Raw genomic sequence first — 22,386 nt, forward strand, 5'->3', positions numbered from 1 at the left:
AATATGTAGGGAAGTTACTACTTCCACAACCTTTATGTTCTTGGAAGGAATATAGCCTTACCTAGATGAATTAGATCAATATGTGTTTAATTGAATGCTTCTTATTAATATAGAGGATTCTACATCTTTTATAACATAAATTTGGAAAAGTTTGCATAGTACCTGCAATATGCTAGATTTTTCAAAATAGCTGAATAAAAGTATATGAATGTAAAAATGTGAAAAGTGACTTCTCTAATAGCCAATTTGTTTTATTTTAGTCTAGGCAGATTCTAGTTTTAAAATGTAATAAAACTTGCCTTAAGATCTGCAAAAAAGAAACCCCTAGGAAACATACAGAAGTAATCAACTTTGAATTGAATTATGTTTTAAAAAATTCACTTGAGAACCCTTTAATTGGATTTTGTACTCTATTTTCCCATTCTTCTGTGAATGGTACTCTTCTTCTTAGTGGTGTTTGTGTTCAATCTATCCACCGAGCCACTTAAATTCAGTGTATTAGCAGTAAAAAATAATAAAATCAGTATTCTTGTAGCACTCATAATTGTGGAAGGAAGTAAAATGAATACAAATTAAAAATTATTGGAAATGTTGTTGTCAGAAAAGCAGATGGAATTAGAGGTGACTTGAAGTGAGATGAATGGCAGAGGGGAGAGTGTGTCCTCGAGGTCATTTCCCAAGGCCAGCAGGAAACTGTCAGGATATGCTGGAAAGGGATGCCCATGGGACACCTAGAGTTGGACTGTTTTCCTACGTGGGAGGTGGAAAAATGCAGAGAATATGTGTAAATTGGGGTTCTTGAACTTCTAAATTGTCTATTTTAAATCTCTGCTTGTTTGGTACAGTGTGACAAAGCTACATTTTCAGACAATTTAGACACAGTGCCACTTTAGACAGCCCAGTTTTTCTTTCATTTTTAGATTAATTTTTTATTTATTTGAAAGGTTGAGTTACAGAGAGGCAGAGGCAGGGAGAGGGAGGTCTTCCATGTGCTGATTCACTCCCCAAATGGCTGCAACTGCCAGAAGTGTGCTGATTCAAAGCCAGGAGCCTGGATCCTCTTTCAGGTCTCCCACTTGGGTGCAGGGTCCCAAGGACTTGGGCTATTTTCCACTGCTTTCCTGGGCCAGAGCAGACAGCTGGATCGGAAGTGGAACAGCTGGAACTCAAACAGGCACCCATATGGGATGCCGGCACTGCAGGTGGAGGCTTCATCTGCTAAGCCATAGCGTTGGCCTCTGCTCCTCTTCTGATCCAGCTTCCTGCTAATGCATCTTTGAAGCATTGGCAGATGGTCCTAGTACTTGGGTCCCTTCCACCCATGTGGGAGATCCCAATGAAGTTTCCTGGCTTGTGGTTTCCATGGCCTGACCCAGCCCTGGCCATTGCAGCCATCTGGGGCATGAACCAGTGGTTGGAAGATGCTCTTTCTTTCTGTGTGTCTCCCTTTCTCTCTGTAACTCTCTTTCAAGTAAATAAATATTGAAAAAAAATTGAAATTTCTTTGTATTAGACAGACACCATGATCTAGCAGCCCTAATACCAGGAAAATGAAAAGGAAGTCTGAGATAGTTGCATTCTCATGTTTATTTCACAATAGTCAAGAAATGGAAGCCACCTAAGTGTACACCTCCTGAACAATGCATAAAGAAATTGTGATTGAGATACACAATGATTGGATTCTTTACACAGCTCCTCTCTTGCCATTACCTTCACCTCTCTGCGCATTGTTACTGTATCTCAGCTCTGTATCAGTCCAATTCCTTACTGTCTTTATTCCTGTATCAGATTATATCCAATATGTGGAATCCTGTTAGAGAAAAATTACATAACTACAAATGTGGGTTTACTATATTTGGGACCTCAATGTTCCTTTTAAATTATTTTCTTTAGTATTTCTATAATAGGTTAATCTGCCCACCAAAGGCCATTTGTTTAAAAAATTAATATAAAGAAAGCAGATTTTATGCATTACATTGGTACAGTTCCAGGAAGACAGCCACTTTCTTCACTCCCTTGTTCCTTCCCAGTCCCCCTCCCTCCCTCTCTCTCCATCAGTTTTTTTGAAAAGATATAATTTTAATCTGCTCTATATTCACAGGTCATAATACTCAACAGGTAGAAAGTAGGAAGACCACAGTAGCACAGGAGTATAAACTTGACCTCAGTATACAATGCATAGCACATAATACAAAAGTTGAATTAGTGACTGGATACTAATTAAGATGGCTTTAGCTTAGTACCAAAATAGTCATGAATGATGAATTCACATAATTTAGAGTGGGGAGGATCAAACAATGCTGTGTCTAAATAAATAAACACACCTGTTTTGTTTCCCCAGGCTTCGGGACAGATCAGTTATCCTTGTGCTAGCTGACCATGATTGTTTGGGGTTGTGTTGCCTATGATGTTAGATTGAAAATCAGTTGTTGTAGTTTGTGCCTGATATAAAACTTCGAAAATTTGTGTGTGTGTGTGTGTGTGTGTGTGTGTGAGAGAGAGAGAGAGAGAGAGAGAGAATATCTCGTCCTTTTATTGGCAATCAAGGGAAATAACCATTTTGGGAGTCAATTCAGTAATTCGATGTCTGATATTTCCTTCCCTTCAGCCCCCCACAGTTTCTTCTTCATTCCCTTCCTTCTTCTGTTTTGTAACTGCAGAAGGAGGATCTTTCTGGGCAGGGGCAGTCAGGTTGTGGTGTGGTCATGTCAACTCAAGTCATTCTGTGACACCTTTTGTAGCACATAGTTCTTTTTATACTTCTGCATTGCTTTTTTTAAAAATAAGATTTTATTTATTTCTTTGAGAGGTAGAGTTACAGACATGGGAGAGACAGAGAGAAAGAGAGATCTGCTGGTTCCATCTGCTGGTTCACTCCCCAAATAGCTACAATGGCTAGGGCTGGGCCCATCTAGGAACCAGGAGTTTCTTCTGGGTCTCCTATGTGGTTGCAGAGGCCCAGCACCTGGGCCGTCTTCTACTGCTTTCCCAGATCATAGCAGAGAGCTGGATCGCAAGAGGAGCAGCTGGGACACAAACTGACACCCACAAGGGATGCTGGTGCCGCAGGCAGAGGCTTAGCCTACTATACTACAGTACCGGCCCCCTGCATTGTTTCTTAAGTTTTAGGATTGAGCTCTAATTGACTGAATTTCATGACAAGTAATATTTTGTACAGTTTCACATAAAATATATTAGGCCCAAGAAACCAAATCATAATGGAGTTACATGGCTAATGTTCCATGGCATCAGACTGAAACTAAACTACTTATCTGACCTGAGAAGTCAAAAGAATGAGGGTTAACAGCCAAATCACCGAACAGGCAAGTTTTGGTTAAAACTACCAAATTATTGATAAATTGAAAAATAAAAAGAAGGTACAAATATGAATATGGTTTGGGTGAGTGGCTTATGATTTAACACTTATTTCATTTGGAAAATAATGATTATACATGATGCATTTTAAAATGCTTTCCCTTTGGATAATAGTAGAAATCATAAATCTGGGGACCAGTGTTGTGGAACAGCAGGTTAAGCTGCCACCTGCGATGCCAGATCTGTGTTGGAGTACTACACAGAGTCTTGGCTGTTGGCTTCCTATCTAGTTCCTTGCTGTATGCCTGGGAAATCAGTGGAATATGACCTAAATACTTGAACCCCTGACACCTTTATGGGAGACCTGGATGGAGTCCTAGGCTCAGGCTTTGGCATGGCCCAATACCCACCATTGTGGTCATTTGGTGAGTGAACCAGTGGATAGAGAATCTCTTTGTCTGTCACACTGCCTTTCAAATAGCATTCAGACACAGAATGTAGGATCATAATATGTCATTGGATGGAAATAATACCTATTCTTCTTCTCTTTGACCGTTTTCCATTTGTAGTTGATAAAAACAAGGTGAACCCTGGAATTTCAGTATCAAATGCCCTTTATGTTGTAGTATCGATAGCACTTTGAGTGATGATGAATGCTTAGATGCCTGGGATTTTTAGATTTTTCTCCTTATATCACTCACTGTTGTCTAGAAACTTACTTCAAAATGATTTTATTTACATTGGAGATAAGAACACTAAATGTTCTATTCTGGGGATTCTAGATTATGTATTTCAAATATATTAACAAGAAATATTTTTAATTTGTGTTCTCAAATACTTTCATACTGAATCGATGCCTATTGATTTCTTGCTATGAGCTAATATTAAGTCTACTTGTTACAAGTTTCATCAGAAACATAAATGTGTGTATATTTAAATTTACAGATTATTTTGGAAATTCTTACCAGAGTGACATTTAATGGTGGAAACTACTGAAAAAGAAATCTGCACCACTATTCATGTAACACTTTTGTCTTTAGACAACTCTAGTTGTGATTACCATGGTATCAAAACATTGAATAGTAGCTTCAAAGAGCAAGGCCAATTGGGCTCCATCTAGTGGTTCCACACACCTCGTGCAGCCTAATCTGACAAAGTTTGGGTTAACAATTCAAATGCCTGCAGGAAGCCAAGCAAATAATATAAATGGGGTAACTAAGAGGGTGGGAGAAAAATCAATTGCTAATTTATTTCATAATTTATATTATGGAGATATAACTGCATTACATAAAATAATACAAAGAATGTAGAAGAATATATTTTAAACTGAGAATGGAAAGAAAAGGCAAACCTTATGCAAATATCCCCAGGAATGGTGAGTTCTATGGCAAATTAATCAACTGATCAAGTTCAATTGCTGTCATTCAAGACAACAGGTCTGGGGACAGAAGTTTGGCCTACAGGTTAAGATTCCCCTGTCCAATCAGAGTAATGGTGTTTCATACCCAGCTCTGCTCCTGATTCTAGCTTCCTGCTAATTTGTGCTTTGTGTGGCAGTAGGGAATTTAGGACCCTACTAGGGGAGACCTGGGTTACATTCCTGGCTCCATCTTTGGCCCTGGCCTAGCCCTGGCTATGTGGGCATTTGAGAAGTGAACCAGCATGTGGGACATCAGTCTCTATTTCTAATAAATACATATTTTAAAAGAATATGTTCTGATGTCTTAATTATTTAACTGTTGGTGTGGTAAAAGTACTTGAGTTTAGTTAATTTATAAAGCAAAGGAGTTATGTATCTCACAGTCTTGGAAGCAGGAAATACAAGTTCAGGCAACAACATTTGACAAAGGCCTCCTGTGGGTTATAACATGGTGGAAGAACAAATGAGTAAATGGTGGTTTTAAAAAGATGACACATGGCTGGTGCCATGGCTCATTAGGCTAATCCTCCGTCTTGCGGCGCTGGCACCCTGGGTTCTAGTCCCAGTCGCGACGCCAGATTCTGTCCCAGTCGCTCCTCTTCCAGTCCAGCTGTCTGCTGTGGCCCAGGAGGGCAGTGGAGCATGGCCCAGGTCCTTGGGCCCTGCACCTGCATGGGAGACCAGGAGGAAGCATCTGGCTCCTGGCTTCGGATTGGCACAGTGTGCCGGCTGCAACGTGCCAGCCGTAGCGGCCACTTGGGGGGTGAACCAATGGAAAATTAAGACCTTTCTCTCCCTCTCTCTCTCTCTCTCTCTCTCTCTCTCTGCCTGTCAAAAAAGATGACACATGAGGAACAGTTTTACTTTATAAACTGCTCTTGCAATAACTTACAGGTGCCTCTAGAGTGAGAGTTCACTCTTAGGAGAAAGGCATTAATCTCTCCTAAAACATAATCACCTCTTTCAGATCCCACATCCTAATACTACCACAATAGGAGTCAGGTTTCAGCATGAGTTTTGAAAGAGAAAAAACATATACAAACAATAGCTTCCAGTTTTGTAGACCTTACAGTTTCTTAAGAAAATCTGGAAACTTAGATTTACATATGAAACTTGCTAAATTTAGTATGTTAGCTCATTTTTAACTTTTATTTAATTTTTAACAAATTATTAATGTAAACAGATCATGTATTTCATAGGTAAAATTCTAAGAAGATATCCATATGTGTTTCTCTCCCTCTCCCCTCCCCTCCTTCCCTCAGTTCCCCTTCCTTCCTTCATTTCTTTATTTTTCCTTTAATTTTACAATAATAACCTCACTTTACTTTATAATCCCAGGCTTAATGCACCAGTAATTATAATGTTCAGCAAGTAAAGAATAGAAAGATCAATGTTCGACAGTAGTAGACAAGGGCTAAAAGCAATAATCATAAGATGTCAATTTCATTCTTCTACATTTATTGTATTCTTAACTATGATATATCAGAGAAAACACATGATATTTGTCTTTTTCAGAACTGGCTTATTTCACCAAGCATAATGGTCTTGAATGGCATCCATTTTGTTGCAAAAGAAGGATTTCATTATTTTTTTATGGCTGAGGTGCATTTCATTTTGTATATGTATCACATTTTCTTTATCCAGTCCTCATTTAATGGATATCTGGGTTGATTCCATATCTTAGCTATTGTGAATTGAGCTACAAAAGCATAGAGGGTACAAATAACTCTTTCATAAGCTGAGTTCAGTTCCTTTGGGTGAATTTCCAGGGATGGGATGGTTGGGTGATATGGTAGATCTGTTTACAGATTTCTGAGAAATCCCCATACTGTCTTCCCTATTAGTTGTACCAGTTTACATTCCCAGCAACAGAGTATTAGGCAACCTTTTCCTCCACATCCTTTCCAGCATTTATTGTTTTTTGATTTTTGGATGATAGCCATTATAACTGGGGTGAAGGGAAATATCACAGTGGTTTTTACTTCATTTCTCTAATGGCTGTTGATCCTGAGCATTTTTTCATGTATTGGCCATTTGAGTTTTATCTTTTCAAAAATGCGTGTTCATGTCCTTTGCCCATTTCTTTATTGTTTGTTTTGGTGGTGTTGAATTTCTTGAGTTATTTATAGATCATGGATAATTAATCCTTTATTAGATTGTATTAGTAGTTTGTGAATATTTGCACCTGTTAGTTGCCTCTTTGACTTGTTGAATGTTTCCTGTTCAGAAGCTTCATAGCTTGTTGTAATCCATTTGTCTACTTTTGATTTTATTGCCTGTGCTTCTGGGGTATTTTCTAAGAAGTCTTTGTGCCAATATCTTGCAGAATTTCCTTGATGTTTTCTTCCAGTAATTTGGTGGTATCAGGTTGCTGATTTAGATTCTTGATCCATTATGATTTATGTTTGTATAAGGTGTAAGGCATACGTTTTGTTTCATACTTGGGTTTTGTTTCATACTTGTACATGCAAAGATCAAGTTCCCCTAAAACCATTTGTTGAAGAGACTCTTTCTCCAGAGAGTACTTTTAGCTTGTTTGTCAAAGATAGTTGATTGTAGCTGTGAAGATTAATTTCTGGGATTTCTTTTCTGTTCAGTTGATCTATATGTCTACTTTTGTGCTAGTACCAGGTTTGATTAAAACTGCTCTGTGGTATTTCTTGAAATCTGCTATTGAGATGCCTCTGGCTTTGTTTTTGTTGTTTAAGATTACCTATTTGGATTTTCTGTTTCTTTTTTTTTAACTTTTATTTAATGAATATAAATTTCCAAAGTACAGAATATTGACTACAATGACTTCCCCCCCATAATGTCCCTCCAACATGCAACCCTCCCCTTATCCACTCCCTCTCCCCTTCCATTCATGTCAAGATTCATTTTCAATTCTCTTTATATACAGAAGATCAGTTTAGCATACATTAAGTAAAGATTTCAACAGTTTGCTCCCACACAGAAACATAAAGTGAAAAATACTGTTTGAGTACTAGTTATAGCATTAGATCTCAATGTACAGCACACTAAGAACAAAGATCCTACATGAGGAGTAAGTGCACAGTGACTCCTGTTGTTGACTTAACAAATTGACACTCTTGTTTATGGCATCAGTAATCACCCTAGGCTCTTATCATGAGCTGCCAAGGCTATGGAAGCCCCCTGGGTTCACTGACTCTAATCATTTTTAGACAAGGCCATGGTCAAAGTGGAAGTTCTCTCCTCCCTTCAGAGAAAGGTACCTCCTTCTTTGATGACCCATTCTTTCCACTGGGATCTCACTCGTGGAGATCTTTCATTTAGGTTTTTTTTTCCCCCAGAGTGTCTTGGCTTTCCATGCCTGAAATACTCTCATGGGCTTTTCAGCCGGATCCGCATGCCTTAAGGGCTGATTATGAGGCCAGAGTGCTGTTAGGACATTTGCCATTCTATGGGTCTGCTGTGTATCTCACTTCCCATGTTGGACCAGAAAATTTCCCAGGTTTGGAGAAGGACAGAGAAATCCTAGTACAGGAAGCTCACAGAACCCCTAATAAACATGACCAAAAGAGATCCTCACCACGACACGTTGTAATTAAACTCTCCACAGTGAAACATAAAGAAAAGATCCTAAAATGTGCAAGAGAGAAACGTCAGATTACTCTCAGAGGATCTCCAATCAGACTCACAGCTGACTTCTCATCAGAAACCCTACAAGCTAGAAGGGAACGGCGAGACATAGCCCAGGTACTAAGAGAGAAAAACTGCCAGCCCAGAATATTATATCCCGCATGAAGGTGAAATAAAGACTTTTCATAGCAAACAGAAATTGAAAGAATTTGTTGCCACTCGTCCAGCCCTGCAAAAGATGCTTAAAGATGTGTTACACACAGAAACACGGTCATCAATATGAAAGAAGGTAAAGGAAGGGAACCTCACAGCAAAAGATCACAGGGAATTCAAAGCATATATTAGAACTTATCTTTGGCAAATGGCAGGGCAAAGTTACCACTTATCATTAGTCACATTGAACGTGAATGGCCTGAACTGTCCAGTTAAAAGACACAGATTGGCTGATTGGGTTAAGGAACAAAACCCATCTGTTTGCTGCTTACAAGAAACACATCTTTCCAACAAAGATCCATACAGACTGAAAGTGAAAGGCTGGAAAAAGATATACCATGCCAACAGAAATGAAAAAAGAGTGGGCGTAGCCATCTTAATATCAGACAACATAAACTTTACCACAAAAACTGTTAAGAGAGACAAAGAGGGGCACTATATAATGATTAAGGGATCAATACAACAAGAAGATATAACAATTATCAATGTATATGCACCTAACTACAGGGCACCAGTTTATCTAAAAGATTTGTTAATGGACTTAAAGGGAGACTTAGACCCCAATACAATAGTACTGGGGGACTTCAATACTCCACTCTCAGAAATAGATCAACAGGACAGAAGATCAACAAGGATACAGTAGATTTAAATGACACTATAGCCCAAATGGATCTAACAGATATATATAGAACTTTCAATCCTACAGCTAAAGATTTTACATTCTTCTCAGCAGTACATGGAACCTTCTCTAGGATTGACCACATACTAGGCCGTAAAGCAAGTCTCAGCAAATTCAAAAGAATTAGAATCATACCATGCAGCTTCTCAGACCATAAAGGAATGAAGTTGGAAATTAGCAACTCAGGAATCCCTAGAGCATATGCAAACACATGGAGATTGAACACCATGCTCCTGAATGAACAATGGGTCATAGAAGAAATTAAAAGAGAAATCAAAAACTTTCTGGAAGTAAATGAGGACAACAGCACAACATACCAAAACTTATGGGACGCAGCAAAAGCAGTGTTAAGAGGAAAGTTAATATCAATAGGTGCCTACATCAAGAAATTGGAAAGGCACCAAATAGATGAGCTTTCAACGCATCTCAAGGATCTTGAAAAACTGCAGCAAACCAGACCCAAATCTAGTAGGAGAAGAGAAATAATTAAAATCAGAGAAGAAATCAACAGGATTGAATCCAAAAAAAAATTACAAAAAATCAGCCAAACGAGAAGCTGTTTTTTTTTTTTTTTTTTTTTTTGACAGGCAGAGTGGACAGTGAGAGAGAGAGACAGAGAGAAAGGTCTTCCTTTTTGCCGTTGGTTCACCCTCCAATGGCCGCCGCGGCCGGCGCGCTGCGGCCGGCGAACCGCGCTGATCCGATGGCAGGAGCCAGGTACTTCTCCTGGTCTCCCATGGGGTGCAGGACCCAAGCACTTGGGCCATCCTCCACTGCACTCCCTGGCCACAGCAGAGAGCTGGCCTGGAAGAGGGGCAACCGGGACAGAATCCAGCACCCCGACCGCGACTAGAACCCGGTGTGCCGGCGCCGCAAGGCGGAGGATTAGCCTAGTGAGCCGCGGCGCCTGCCTTGAGGAGCTGGTTTTTTGAAAAAATAAACAAAATTGACACCCCATTGGCCCAACTAACTAAAAAAAGAAAAGACCCAAATCAATAAAATCAGAGATGAAAAAGGTAACGTAACAACAGACACCACAGAAATAAAAAGAATCATCAGAAATTACTACAAGGACTTGTATGCCAGCAAACAGGGAAACCTATCAGAAATGGATAGATTCCTGGACACATGCAACCTACCTAAATTGAACCAGGAAGACATCGAAAACCTAAACAGGCCCATAACTGAGACAGAAATTGAAACAGTAATAAAGGCCCTCCCAACAAAGAAAAGCCCAGGATCAGATGGATTCACTGCTGAATTCTACCAGACATTTAAAGAACTCACTCCAATTCTTCTCAAACTATTCAGAACAATCGAAGAAGAGGGAATCCTCCCAAATTCTTTCTATGAAGCCAGCATCACCTTAATTCCTAAGCCGGAAAAAGATGCAGCACTGAAAGAGAATTACAGACCAATATCCCTGATGAACATAGATGCAAAAATCCTCAATAAAATTCTCACCAATAGAATGCAACAACACATCAGAAAGATCATCCACCCAGACCAGGTGGATTTATCCCTGGTATGCAGGGATGGTTTAATGTGCGCAAGACAATCAATGTGATACACCACATTAACAGACTGCAGAAGAAAAACCATATGATTATCTCAATAGATGCAGAGAAAGCATTTGATAAAATACAACACCCGTTCATGATGAAAAGTCTAAGCAAACTGGGTTTGGAAGGAACATTCCTCAATACAATCAAAGCAATCTATGAAAAACCCACAGCCAACATCCTATTGAATGGGGAAAAGTTGGAAGCATTTCCACTGAGATCTGGTACCAGACAGGGATGCCCACTCTCACCACTGCTATTCAATATAGTTCTGGAGGTTCTAGCCAGAGCTATTAGGCAAGAAAAAGAAATTAAAGGGATACAAATTGGGAAGGAAGAACTCAAACTATCCCTCTTTGCAGATGATATGATTATTTAGGGGACCCAAAGAACTCTACTAAGAGACTATTGGAACTCATAGAAGATTTTGGCAAAGTAGCAGGGTATAAAATCAATGCACAAAAATCAACAGCCTTTGTTTACACAGACAATGCCATGGCTGAGGAAGAACTTCTAAGATCAATCCCACTCACAATAGCTACAAAAACAATCAAATACCAAGGACATTGAAGATCTCTATGATGAAAATTACAAAACCTTAAAGAAAGAAATAGAAGAGGATACCAAAAAATGGAAAACTCTTCCATGCTCATGGATTGGAAGAATCAATATCATCAAAATGTCCATTCTCCCAAAAGCAATTTATAGATTCAATGCAATACCAATCAAGATACCAAAGACCTTCTTCTCAGATCTAGAAAAAATGATGCTGAAATTTATATGGAGACACAGGAGACCTCGAATAGCTAAAGCAATCTTGTACAACAAAAACGAAGCCGGAGGCATCACAATACCAGATTTCAGGACATACTACAGGGCAGTTGTAATCAAAACAGCATGGTACTGGTATAGAAACAGATGGATAGACCAATGGATTTTCTGTTTCAATATGAATTTCAGCATCATGTTTTCTAGATTTGAGAAGAGTATCATTTTAAAACATTAAGGCCAGAACTTAAATACATCGTGGAACCACATTTGGTCCATGAACTACCATTTTTGGATCTTTGCTTTTTTAAAAAATACAATTTATTGTTGTTTCATTCGAAAGGGCACAAAGGGAGAATGTGAGGAAGAGGAAGAATGAGAGGAAACTCCTTAACTGCAAGCAACCAGGGGCCCAGAACTCCATCTGGGTCTCCCACATGGGTGCAGGAACCCTAGTTCTTGGGCCATTTCCTTGCTGCCTCCCAGGATATGCATGGGAATGCTGGCTTGGAAGTAGAGTAGCTGAGACTGGCACTCCAGTATGACATGGGGCTCCCAAGTGACAGCTTAACCCACTGTCACAACACCAACCCCGGGAAGAACTGCTTGCCTGGTCGCACTCAGAGCTGTACGTTAAGTGGGACAGCCAACAGAGTGATCACAGGGTATGGTCACTTTTTTTAGCTACCAAACATTGAGATGGTTGGCTGTAACTTCCCAGTGTTTATCTTTGTTCTTGAACTCTAAGTTTATGATTGATACTCCTCTGGTGTATTTTTCTTGTAACTTTTTGTTGGAAATCTCTAGAGTTCTTAAAACACCGCATCCAATTGTAGAGTTTGCAACATAGGGAAGACTAAAACATTGATTTTTTTTTTTTTTTGGTATACTTTCTTTCACCAGATCCCTTTAAGCTTGCCACATTTTCCTCCATCAGCACAGAGGAAGTGAATAAAGAGAGGAAAGCAAAATGGTCAGGATACAGCATTCTTTGAACTTGTTCAGGAAGTAGCAGAGGGGGAGAGAAATGAAAGGGACCACAAATAGCCATGTGGCCCAATTCCTTCTCTCAGTTCTGTTCTGTTTATCCTGAACAGTCACATTCAAAGTCAAGCTGTAGTCTTTCCTGTTGCCCCTTGGCACCCTACAGGCTCTTGAGCTCTCTGACCTGATGTGAAGCTGCCTTTTTGCTTGTTCCTGCTCTAGTCCCCTTGTATCCTTTCTGGTCTTTCATCACATCACATGTGGTCCTTCTTAACCCTTTACACCTTGCATTGTTCCTGCTGCAACAATGGTGTATTTACAGGTAGCCACTTAATATCTACCTTTTTCATGTCCACCCTGATATTTCCATTAAGAATTACGACCACCCTTTTCTTGCATTACTAATCATTTTTCATTCTGTTCGACTTTGCTCTCCCAGTTGCAATGATATTCTTTTGATTTAATATATAATTTACTAACTTATTATGTTTATTGTTTATTGATAATATCTCCTGTATTAAAATATAAATACCTGGAGGATAGAGATAGTTACCTTGTTTTGTCTGTGGACCTGATACAACAGATAAGAGTGCCTGGCATATATAATGGATTCAATGTATTTTGTTTTTAAATGAAAAGATGTTGCAGTATTTATTCACCATGGTCTGAGTGTACTTCTCAGGCTGCTGTAGTTGCCCATGGAAAGCTTGGAAAGGTATCTCAGATCAAATTATATCATGTGCAGGCTTATGATCTATTTTCCCTTTATTACTACAAATTACAAAAGCATGTTAAGGGGCGGACATCTAGCCTAGTGGTTAAGATGGAGTACCTGAGTTTGCCACCTGGATCTAGTTTCTGACTCCACCTCCTGCTAATGCAGACTGTGGTAGGCAGAGTGATGGCTCAAGTAATTGAATTCCTGATACCCACGTGAGTCATCTAGATTAACCTTTCAGCTCTCTTCTTTAGCCTTGGCTGTTGCAAATATTTGAGGGGAAAACCAGTGGATGGAAATTCTTTTTCTGTGTTTGCCTGTCTCTCTATAATCTCAAATACCTAATCAATAAAAAAGATTTTGAGGAAAGAGACATTTGTATGTTTGTTCTTAGAAACACACATTAAAATTGTAAAAAATTGTGTGTTTGGATTAAGAGGGAAATCACTTTCCATAAATGACGAGTATTCAAAGCACCAAAGAAAAAATAATTGGCTTGAAACAGTAGAAAGAACAAAGAATATAAAGACATAGGGCCAGTGCTGTGGCTCACTTGGTTAATCCTCTGCCTGTGGCGCTGGCATCCCATATGGGTACTGGGTTCTAGTCCCAGTTGCTCCTCTTCCAGTCCAGCTCTCTGCTGTGGCCTGGGAAGGCAGCGGAGGATGGCCTGAGTCCTTGGGTACCTGTACCCGCATGGAAGACCGGGAGGAAGCACCAGCTCCTGGCTTTGGATCGGCATAGCTCCAGCCATAGTGCCCATTTGGGGGGGTGAACCAATGGAAAGAAGACCTTTATCTCGGTCTATCTCTCCCACTGTCTAACTCTATCTGTCAAATAAAAAAAATTAAAAAAAATATAAAGACAGAAGCCTTATTAGAGTACCTGGGTATAAAATTTAGTATTTCTGTGATTCTGGGCTAGCTGTTTGTTAACCCTGAGCTTCAGATACTTTATCTTAAAAATGAGAATGCAGAGGATCTTCAAAAATTTCATGGAAATGTATAACGAAAAAACTGCACAGATTTAAAATATTTTTGCACTAAAATTCCATTTTCTGTGATCTATTTTATAAAGATATATTTGTTTGTTTGAAAGGTAGAGTGACAGAACGGGGGAGAGAGAGAGAGAGAATGAATGTGGATGAGAAAGAAATCTTACCATCTGCTCTTTGAATCCCCAAATGCCCACAATAGCCAGGGCTGGGCCAGGGAGAAGCCAGGAGCCAGGAACTCCATCCATGTCTCCCATGTGGGTGGCAGGAGGGACTCAGGTACTTGAGCCCTTGTCTGCTGCCTTCACAGGTGCACTAGCAGGAAGCTGGGTTGGAACTGGAGTGGCTGGGCTTGAACAACACTCTGATTCAGGATCAGATATCCCACGAGGTGGCTTGACTTGTTCTATGATGCTGTCCTTTCCATGAACCTTTTGAAGTTCCTTCATAAAATAGTAGTAATTGTTTTATTTTCCTTATACGTGTTATGACAGTATACTTTCTTTCTTAATATGTACCTGTTTCCTTTAACATATATGTGTGTGTATATATATATATATATGTAATGATCTTACTTTTATTTTCACTTGACGTTCACCATTTAGAATATCAGCTCCATAGGAGCAAGTCTGCATCTTTTCAGTGCTGTGTTCCCTACCTGGAACACGAAGTCTGACACATCGTAGTAGTCTAGTATAGATGTGTGGGGAGCAACTCGGACTAGACTGTTACTGGAATTAAGACTTATTCTATGCATCTGCTCTCCCACAATATGGCGCTGAGAAGGGAGAAACAGCTTCTACAGAGCTGCCTCCAGTTCAACCAATAAACTGTAGGACCTGCTCCTGATTGGAGGAGAGCAGCGTACTCGGCGTGTGGGTAGCAGAGTTGGGATTGGTGGAAGAGGACTATAAAGGAGGAGAGAGACAACATGCACCAGGAACATCTATCTGAAGGAACACCTGTGCAGCCCCCGAGAGGGCCGGCCGGCGGTGTGCCACTTCCCCGCGGAAGTGGGGAAAGTGGCTAGGGGGAACCGCCCTTCCACGGAGGTGGAAGGGACGGTAGCCAACATGGGAAGAACCAGCAGCAAACCCGGGGAGGGCCGAGCAGACAAAAGAACAGCGCAGGGTCCTGTGTCGTTCCTCCGCGAAGAGGGGGAGCGACAAGATGTTGTGAAATGAAGATTAAGCAAATTTAAACTAATACAGACCTATTATTATTGTCATCTTCTAAACCATAATCACTGTCAGATATATGTTTTCCTGGCCTCTTTTGACCACTATCAAGTGGGCAATCATCTTGTAGAGCTAGTACCGTAACTTAGTTTAGTGAAATGAAACAGAAAGCACTTAGCTGATGTATTGTTTTTTATAACAGGTCTCTAAGCTGGCTGGTGTTTTGGTCAAGCATGGCATCAGCAAAGGTGACACTGTGGTCATTTACATGCCTATGATCCCACAGGCCATGTATGCCATGCTGGCCTGTGCAAGGATAGGAGCCATTCACAGTCTCATATTTGGAGGATTTGCATCCAAAGAACTAAGTAGTCGCATTGATCATGCAAAGGTAAGTGCTTTATTTGGGGGAAGATCAAGTGGTACTTTTCTCTAATATTTTAGTCATATTTAACTGTGCATGAATCAACCATGTATTATCTTACTTGTTAGATCTGTGTTTCAAATGAAGTACTTAAAATTTGCTTTTCTTTGGTGTATATTTATTAATCAAACATTTATTTTTGAATCGGTCCTATTTGAAACGAATCTTGCTTTGTGATTTGAGAAATGTAAAATATAAGATGAGATGCATACTTTTAAGTTAGCTTATAATATATTTGGGTGTATAAAACATACAAGAGAAATAACAACTATTGGATTTATTCTAGATAATTATTACATTCCTTCTGTGTGCCTGTCACTGTCTTTGGAACTGGATAGTAAGTAGTGCTTATCTAATAGGCTAATAACTAGTTTTATCATCTATATATTTTCAATAATGGAGCTATAACCCGGTGATTGATAGAGGGTGCCCAGGAGGGGTAGGATCACATATTTGAATGGGGTACTAACATACACATTTTAAGTTTGTTGTGCAATATCATTGAGATACTGAATTTAATACACTTAGCATGGCATCTGGCATATAACACTCATTTAAAAGATATTAGCAATCATTATTATCTTTTTTTTAAAAGATTTATTACTTGAAAGGCAAAGGTACAAAGAGGCAGAGAGAGAGAGAGAGAGAGAGAGAGAGACCATCCATCTTCAGGTTCACTCCCCAAATGGCTGCAATGGCTGGAGCTGGGCCAATCTGAAGCCAGGAACTTCTGGATCTCACGTGCGATGTAGGGTCCCAAGGACTTGGGCCATTTTCCACTGCTTTCCCATGCTTAATAACAGGGAGCTGGATCGTAAGTGGAGCAGCAGGGAATTGAACATCCCTATAAGGGATGCTGGCATCGCAGGTAGTGACTTAACACTCTATGCACAGCACTTGCCCCCATCATTATCTTTAATATATTAATTAGCAGGGTCAGCAACAATTTTCCTGTAAATGAGCACTTAGTAAATATTTTAGGCCTCGTCAATTACATAGTATCAGTTGCAAGTACAGCTCTACAGAATGAAAGCGGTCTCAGGAAATACATTAATGGGAATGGCTGTGTCCTAACCACGTTTTACTGACATAGGGTGTTGGCTGGGTTTGGCTCACAACCATAATTTGCAGTCCCCTGATTTATAGGAAGGAGCACTTTCTTCTAGTTGAGGTGAATGAAGAGTGATTTCAGAAGGGGATGAGATTTGAATTGGATTTTTGGTTACTATTGAGCTAGCTGAGAATTACGTAGTGGGAGCTAAAAAAGGAAAAAGTGTATGAGTCAAGCATCATAGAAGGAAAGGGTAATGTTCGTTTGAGAAGACAATGAGTGGTTGTCATATATTTGAGTATATGAATATATTTAAGAGTCTACTAGGCTGCCGCTGTGGCACAGCAGGTTAAGTCGCAGCCTGTAGTACTGACATCCCACATAGACATTGGCTTGTTCCTGGCTGCTCTGTGTATGATCCAACTCCCTGCTAATGGCACCTGGGAAAGAAACAGAAGACAGCACAGTTTCTTGGGCCCCTGCCACACGGGAGACCCAGAAGAAGCTCCTGCCTCCTGATTTTGGCTTGGCCCAGCCCTGGACGTTGCAGCCATCTGGGAAGTGAACCAGCAGATGGAAGATGTTTCTTTATCTCCCCTTCTCTTTTCATCGTGCGCTCTCTCTCTCTCTCTCTGACTCTGCCTTTCAAATAAATAATCTTTAAAATGTATGTGTGTGTCTCTCTGTGTGTGTGCGCTTTTTTGAGAGTCTAATCATATTTGAGTGTCTAAGTATATTGAGTGTGAAGATGTGTGGAGTGCCGTGAATTTGAGTGATGTGAAGGAGGAGGGAGCGGAGGCGAGCTGGCAGGGACAGGCTGTTTTGTGAACTGAATTCTGTAGAACTTACGCAGTGAGGATTTTGACAGATGAGCATCCTGTCATCCATACTGTGAAGGAGAGGCCAGCTTGAAGCATGACATGAATGGGGAAGAAACTCGAGGCTGGAACAAGGACCTTTGTTAGCTCGTCTGAGAAGCAAAGCATTTTATAAAGGAGAAACCCATAGCGGGAGGATTAAGGAAGGATGGTTGATATGGGTGTAACATACAGCTGACCGTTAGACTTGGACAATCCTGTGAGGAGACATCCTTAATAGAGATGGAAACTAACACTGAGAGTGCCCGAGTGCTTGGCATAGAGTCAGGCTTTGCATACCTTACTTCACCTGGTGAAGGGTTAGTTATTGGAACCAGGATGTTGATTCCTGGACTAACCACCTGGGATTTTTTTCCTTTTTTTTTTTTTTTAATTTATTTACTTGAGAAACAGAAAGGTCTTCCTGTCAGCTGGTTCATTCCCCAAATGGCCACAACAGCCAGAGCTGAGCTGATTGGAAGCCAGGAGCTTCCTCTGGGTCTCTCTCATGGGTGCAAGGGCCCAAGCACTTGGCCTGTCCTCCACTGCTTTCCCAGGTACAATAGCAGGGAGATGGACAGGAAGTGGAGTAGCCGGGACTTTAACTTTATGACACAGTGCTGGGCCTCCCATTTCTTTTTTAAACACATTAAGTTAGTGCCTACAAAGGCAATCTAGGGGGATGTCTGTCAGTCACCAACTTCTCAGTCAGTGAGAAGTTAGGACTTCTCTGAGGAAGCTATAGATCCCAGTTTTGTAGGTATGGGAATACTAAACATCATTCAGACGAAAGTATTGGGTATATTGCCAAAAATATTTTCCAAGTATTAGAAAATTGAAATATCTAAAAAGGGTTTATGAAACTTAAGCTGTACACTTAGGAGGAGTTTTCATTCATAACACACATAGAAACAGGTAAGCTTGTCAGGAAATTTAGGAAATCAATGCATATTCTTGCGGGCAAGGTCATCTGGCAGGTCCGATTTCAGGAGAGAACATACATATAGAGATGCACATCTCATGTATTTAAATAAAACTAAGAATTGAAATCTATGGTTTTTATGTCATGATTCCCAAATATGTCATTTGGCCCTTCTGTCTGTGAGAGGAGGAATATTCCAGGGTGGGTGTTGGGAGCATGACGTCCTGGTGGTGCTGTAGCTGTCTTAGATTGCAGAAGTGTAGTCCGTGGTGCTTCTTCAATGGTAAAGTCACATAAGGATACATATCTCTGAGCATATCTCCACCAGTGAGGAACGACTTAGTAGGCTAAAGGAAAAAATTGTTTTAACAAATAAAGATAAAAAGACTGTGTTCTAAGAAATCAGTCTAGATCCAATAAAATGTCCCAGTAAGAGGCTGTTAACTTAAATGTGAAAAGGATTTTTTTCCCCAGAGGAAGGCTCTTCTTTTGACAGTATTAAATATTCAAATTTTTACAAATACCATATATGTTCTTAATTTGTTACCTAGCTTACTTTCGTTCATTTAGTATTCTAATCTTGGGGAATGTTATCTAGAACTATTTGTGAAATTTTTACAGATATTAAAATATAAATTATATTCAAATATATAACATCTAAAGTATATAATAAGAGGAAATAAGATTTGTTTTTCTCCTTTCTTCTCTTTCTTTTAAAAGCCAGTTAACATAGTGGAGAGGGAAAGGCTTCGTAATCAGACAGAATGAGCCCTGTTTCTGCCTCTATCACTTGTAACCTGGGGCAAGCTGTGTAACTGCACTGAGTCTCAGCTCCATGAATATTAAATGATATTCAAAAGCAGAAACTATTATATATGCATATAGTTAGCACAGTAAAAAGTTTCTCAGAAACCAGAATTCAGAAATAGATGAAATACCTTGGGTTGATTTTCTGTCTCCTGAATTATTTATTATCCATCTCTTTTACTTTGGGTTTTTTAGTGAAGAAATAATGTACATAAAGAAAATAAAGGCATGTTTGTTTCTGCAAATTAATTCAAATTTTGGTTCAGTTCCACAAATATTTATTCAAGGCTGTGTTTCAGCACAGACTGCACCAGGCATAGGGGACATAAAGATAAGTGACATCCTCACCTGGCTTTGGAGAGCTTACTGTGCCGTGGGGGAGATGAATGAAAACGCTGGCTGTAGTTGACATATGAGGCTGGGGAATGGAGATAACCCAGACCAGGTCTTCCCTAGGGACTTCTTTTGGCTACTCCTGAGTATGTCTTGAAGAATGAAGTAAAGAGTGTTAAATGTATCTTTTTGTTTTTTTAAAGATTTATTTATTTATTCGAAAGTGGTGGGGGGGGGGGCTAGGGAGAGGGGAGGAGAGAGAGAGAGATCTTCCATCTGATGGTTTACTCCTCAATTGTTCGCAATGGCCAGAGCTGAGCCGATCCGAAGCCAGGAGCTAGGAGCTTCTTCCGGGTCTCTCACGTGGGTGCAGGGGCTCAAGGACTTGGGCCATCTTGTACTGCTTTTCCAGACCATAGCAGAGAGCTGGATTGGAAGTGGATCAATCAGGTCTTGAACTGGTGCCCATACAGGATGCCGGTGCTTCAGGCCATGGCTTTAACCAGCTGTGGCACAGCGCCAGCCCCGTTAAATGTGTCTTAACAGCAAAAGCAGGTCTAGGCTTTGTGGGAATTGAAATTTAAAACATTTAGGGATCCTCCATGACAAATATGCTAAAGTTAGCATAATATTTGACAAGCATGAATATATATTTAGAATTCTTAAAATCATTAAAAATTGATCTCAGTTTCAGGTTCTTTCCTTCTGAGTTCTCTTTAGACACTTAGAAGAGATACATAGAAAATGTTAGACATTCTTAGTGACTGTAACGGGCTGGCTATCTAAGACAGGCTCCAACCTAAGCAGTAACCAGTTCTGGTGGGGAGCAGGGAGCTCTACAACTGAGGTTTTCATTTCAAATATGTGGCAAATCCACCTGTCTTAATGATTTCTTTGGGATATATTTTGTACAGCTCATGCTTATAAGCCAAAATCATCATTGTAATTTTGAACAAGTTGGTGAGATTCATGTGGAGCTGTTTAGGTTTATAACATCTAAAAAGGGTGTATTGGGTTTTCAAGCCATTTATTCAATAGCGCACAGAGCCACTCAGACATTCTCTAGAAATGGTAAGCTGCTAGTCTGCTTTTGGAATTTTGTGACTGCCTTAATTGGACTTGTTAAAGAATTCTCAATTTTTTTCATTGTAGCCCAAAGTGCTTGTTACAGCATCATTTGGTATTGAACCTGGCCGGAGAGTAGAATATAAACCACTTATAGAAGAAGCTCTACGACTGGGACACCACAAGCCAAACAAAGTCCTCATTTATAATCGTCCAAATATGGTAAACTGAATATTGAATTTGGTTCTTGCTTACGGTAATGTGTTAAAGAGGATTGAATTTTGTCTGTTTGAAAGAGATAATTATTGTTAAGCTGTTATATGTACTTTAAAAAAACACCACTGATTTTTCTAGGAAAAATTCAAATGATATTACGGTCTTTGAAAAGTTAGCTTAGAATAAAAAAATTTGAAACACAGAACTGTCATAATAAAGAGTTGGGTTCTATGTTTAATGCTGATGTAATTTCACATATTACTTTCAGTTTTACAATAACACTAACGGTAACTTGATTGCTTAACATTTGGTTTTTAAGACACTCTACTAATGGATTTTTAAATGTGTTCAGTAATTCTATGAGCTAGCAGGTATCATTATCTGCATTTTAAAGAAGTAGAATTAATGAACATAGAAATAATTTGCCTAGTTATTAAGTGCATAGATAGATGATTTGAATATATGTGCTCTGACTGTATACATAATCCCTCTCTTATCTTGCATCTTGGGAAGATGGATTAAATTGTATGCAAAATGTTTTTTTTTTTTCCAATTTAGGAGAGCATTTAGGCTGGAAGTAAAACCGTAGGCAGGAAAAATAAAGCATGAATATAGTAAACAGAAAAATTAGTCTGTGATACAGTAATATAATATATGAAAGGATATACTTTACAATACATTTCCTAGTAACTTTGACCTGATAATCACCAGTTATTTACAGTGGGATCAACTTGGATTTCTGGCAGATAAAAATTTTTTGCAGAAAAGAAATTACATGAGCGCTGAATCATGTTCAGTTTTGTAGAACTCTTGAGAGATTATGTGCAGCAAGCCCTCAAATGACAAGATGTGAAAACAGAGAATGTTAAAATAATGTCGTTTTGATTACCACCTAGCAATTCCCATCACTACATTAAATTCCTGGAAGTTTTAATAGGCTGTGTTTTATGAACTGCTGCACTCAATGATTTTAATGTTCTTAATTGTTTCAGCTTTTAGATCTTAGGAATAATATACATATATATCTGTAATATTTATTTATTTGAAAGGCAGAGGCAGAGAGAGAGGTCTTCCACCCGCTGTTCACTCCCCAGATGGCCACAGCGGCTGGAGCCGCACTGATCGAAAACCAGGAAACAAAGGGAAAGAAAGATTTAAAGCGAGGACATGGCTTTCCTCCTGGGCATTATCTACCTCAGAAAAACCACTATCAGAACATGCCTGTGACTACACTTCTAGTTAAGGCCACAAAAATTAGAGATGGGACTTGAGCACCCCCT

The 22,386-nt window shown here is 39.6% G+C and overlaps 1 protein-coding gene across 6 annotated transcripts in view; it reads left to right on the forward strand.

Moving 5' to 3' along the window:
• Nucleotides 1-22,386, forward strand: part of ACSS3 (acyl-CoA synthetase short chain family member 3) — a 371,082-nt gene that overhangs the window by 222,728 nt on the left and 125,968 nt on the right. For all 6 annotated transcript variants that reach the window (XM_089307518.1, XM_008256845.5, XM_089307519.1 and 3 more), the window contains 2 exons: nucleotides 15,634-15,822; nucleotides 20,978-21,112. In XM_089307518.1, the coding sequence (XP_089163644.1) occupies nucleotides 15,634-15,822; nucleotides 20,978-21,112 (324 nt within the window). The remainder of the gene's footprint in view (nucleotides 1-15,633; nucleotides 15,823-20,977; nucleotides 21,113-22,386) is intronic.

The sequence above is a fragment of the Oryctolagus cuniculus genome, chromosome 11 (genome assembly GCF_051225735.1).
Source record: "Oryctolagus cuniculus isolate XC-2025 breed Fujian yellow rabbit chromosome 11, ASM5122573v1, whole genome shotgun sequence".
Taxonomy (NCBI): Eukaryota; Metazoa; Chordata; class Mammalia; order Lagomorpha; family Leporidae; genus Oryctolagus; species Oryctolagus cuniculus.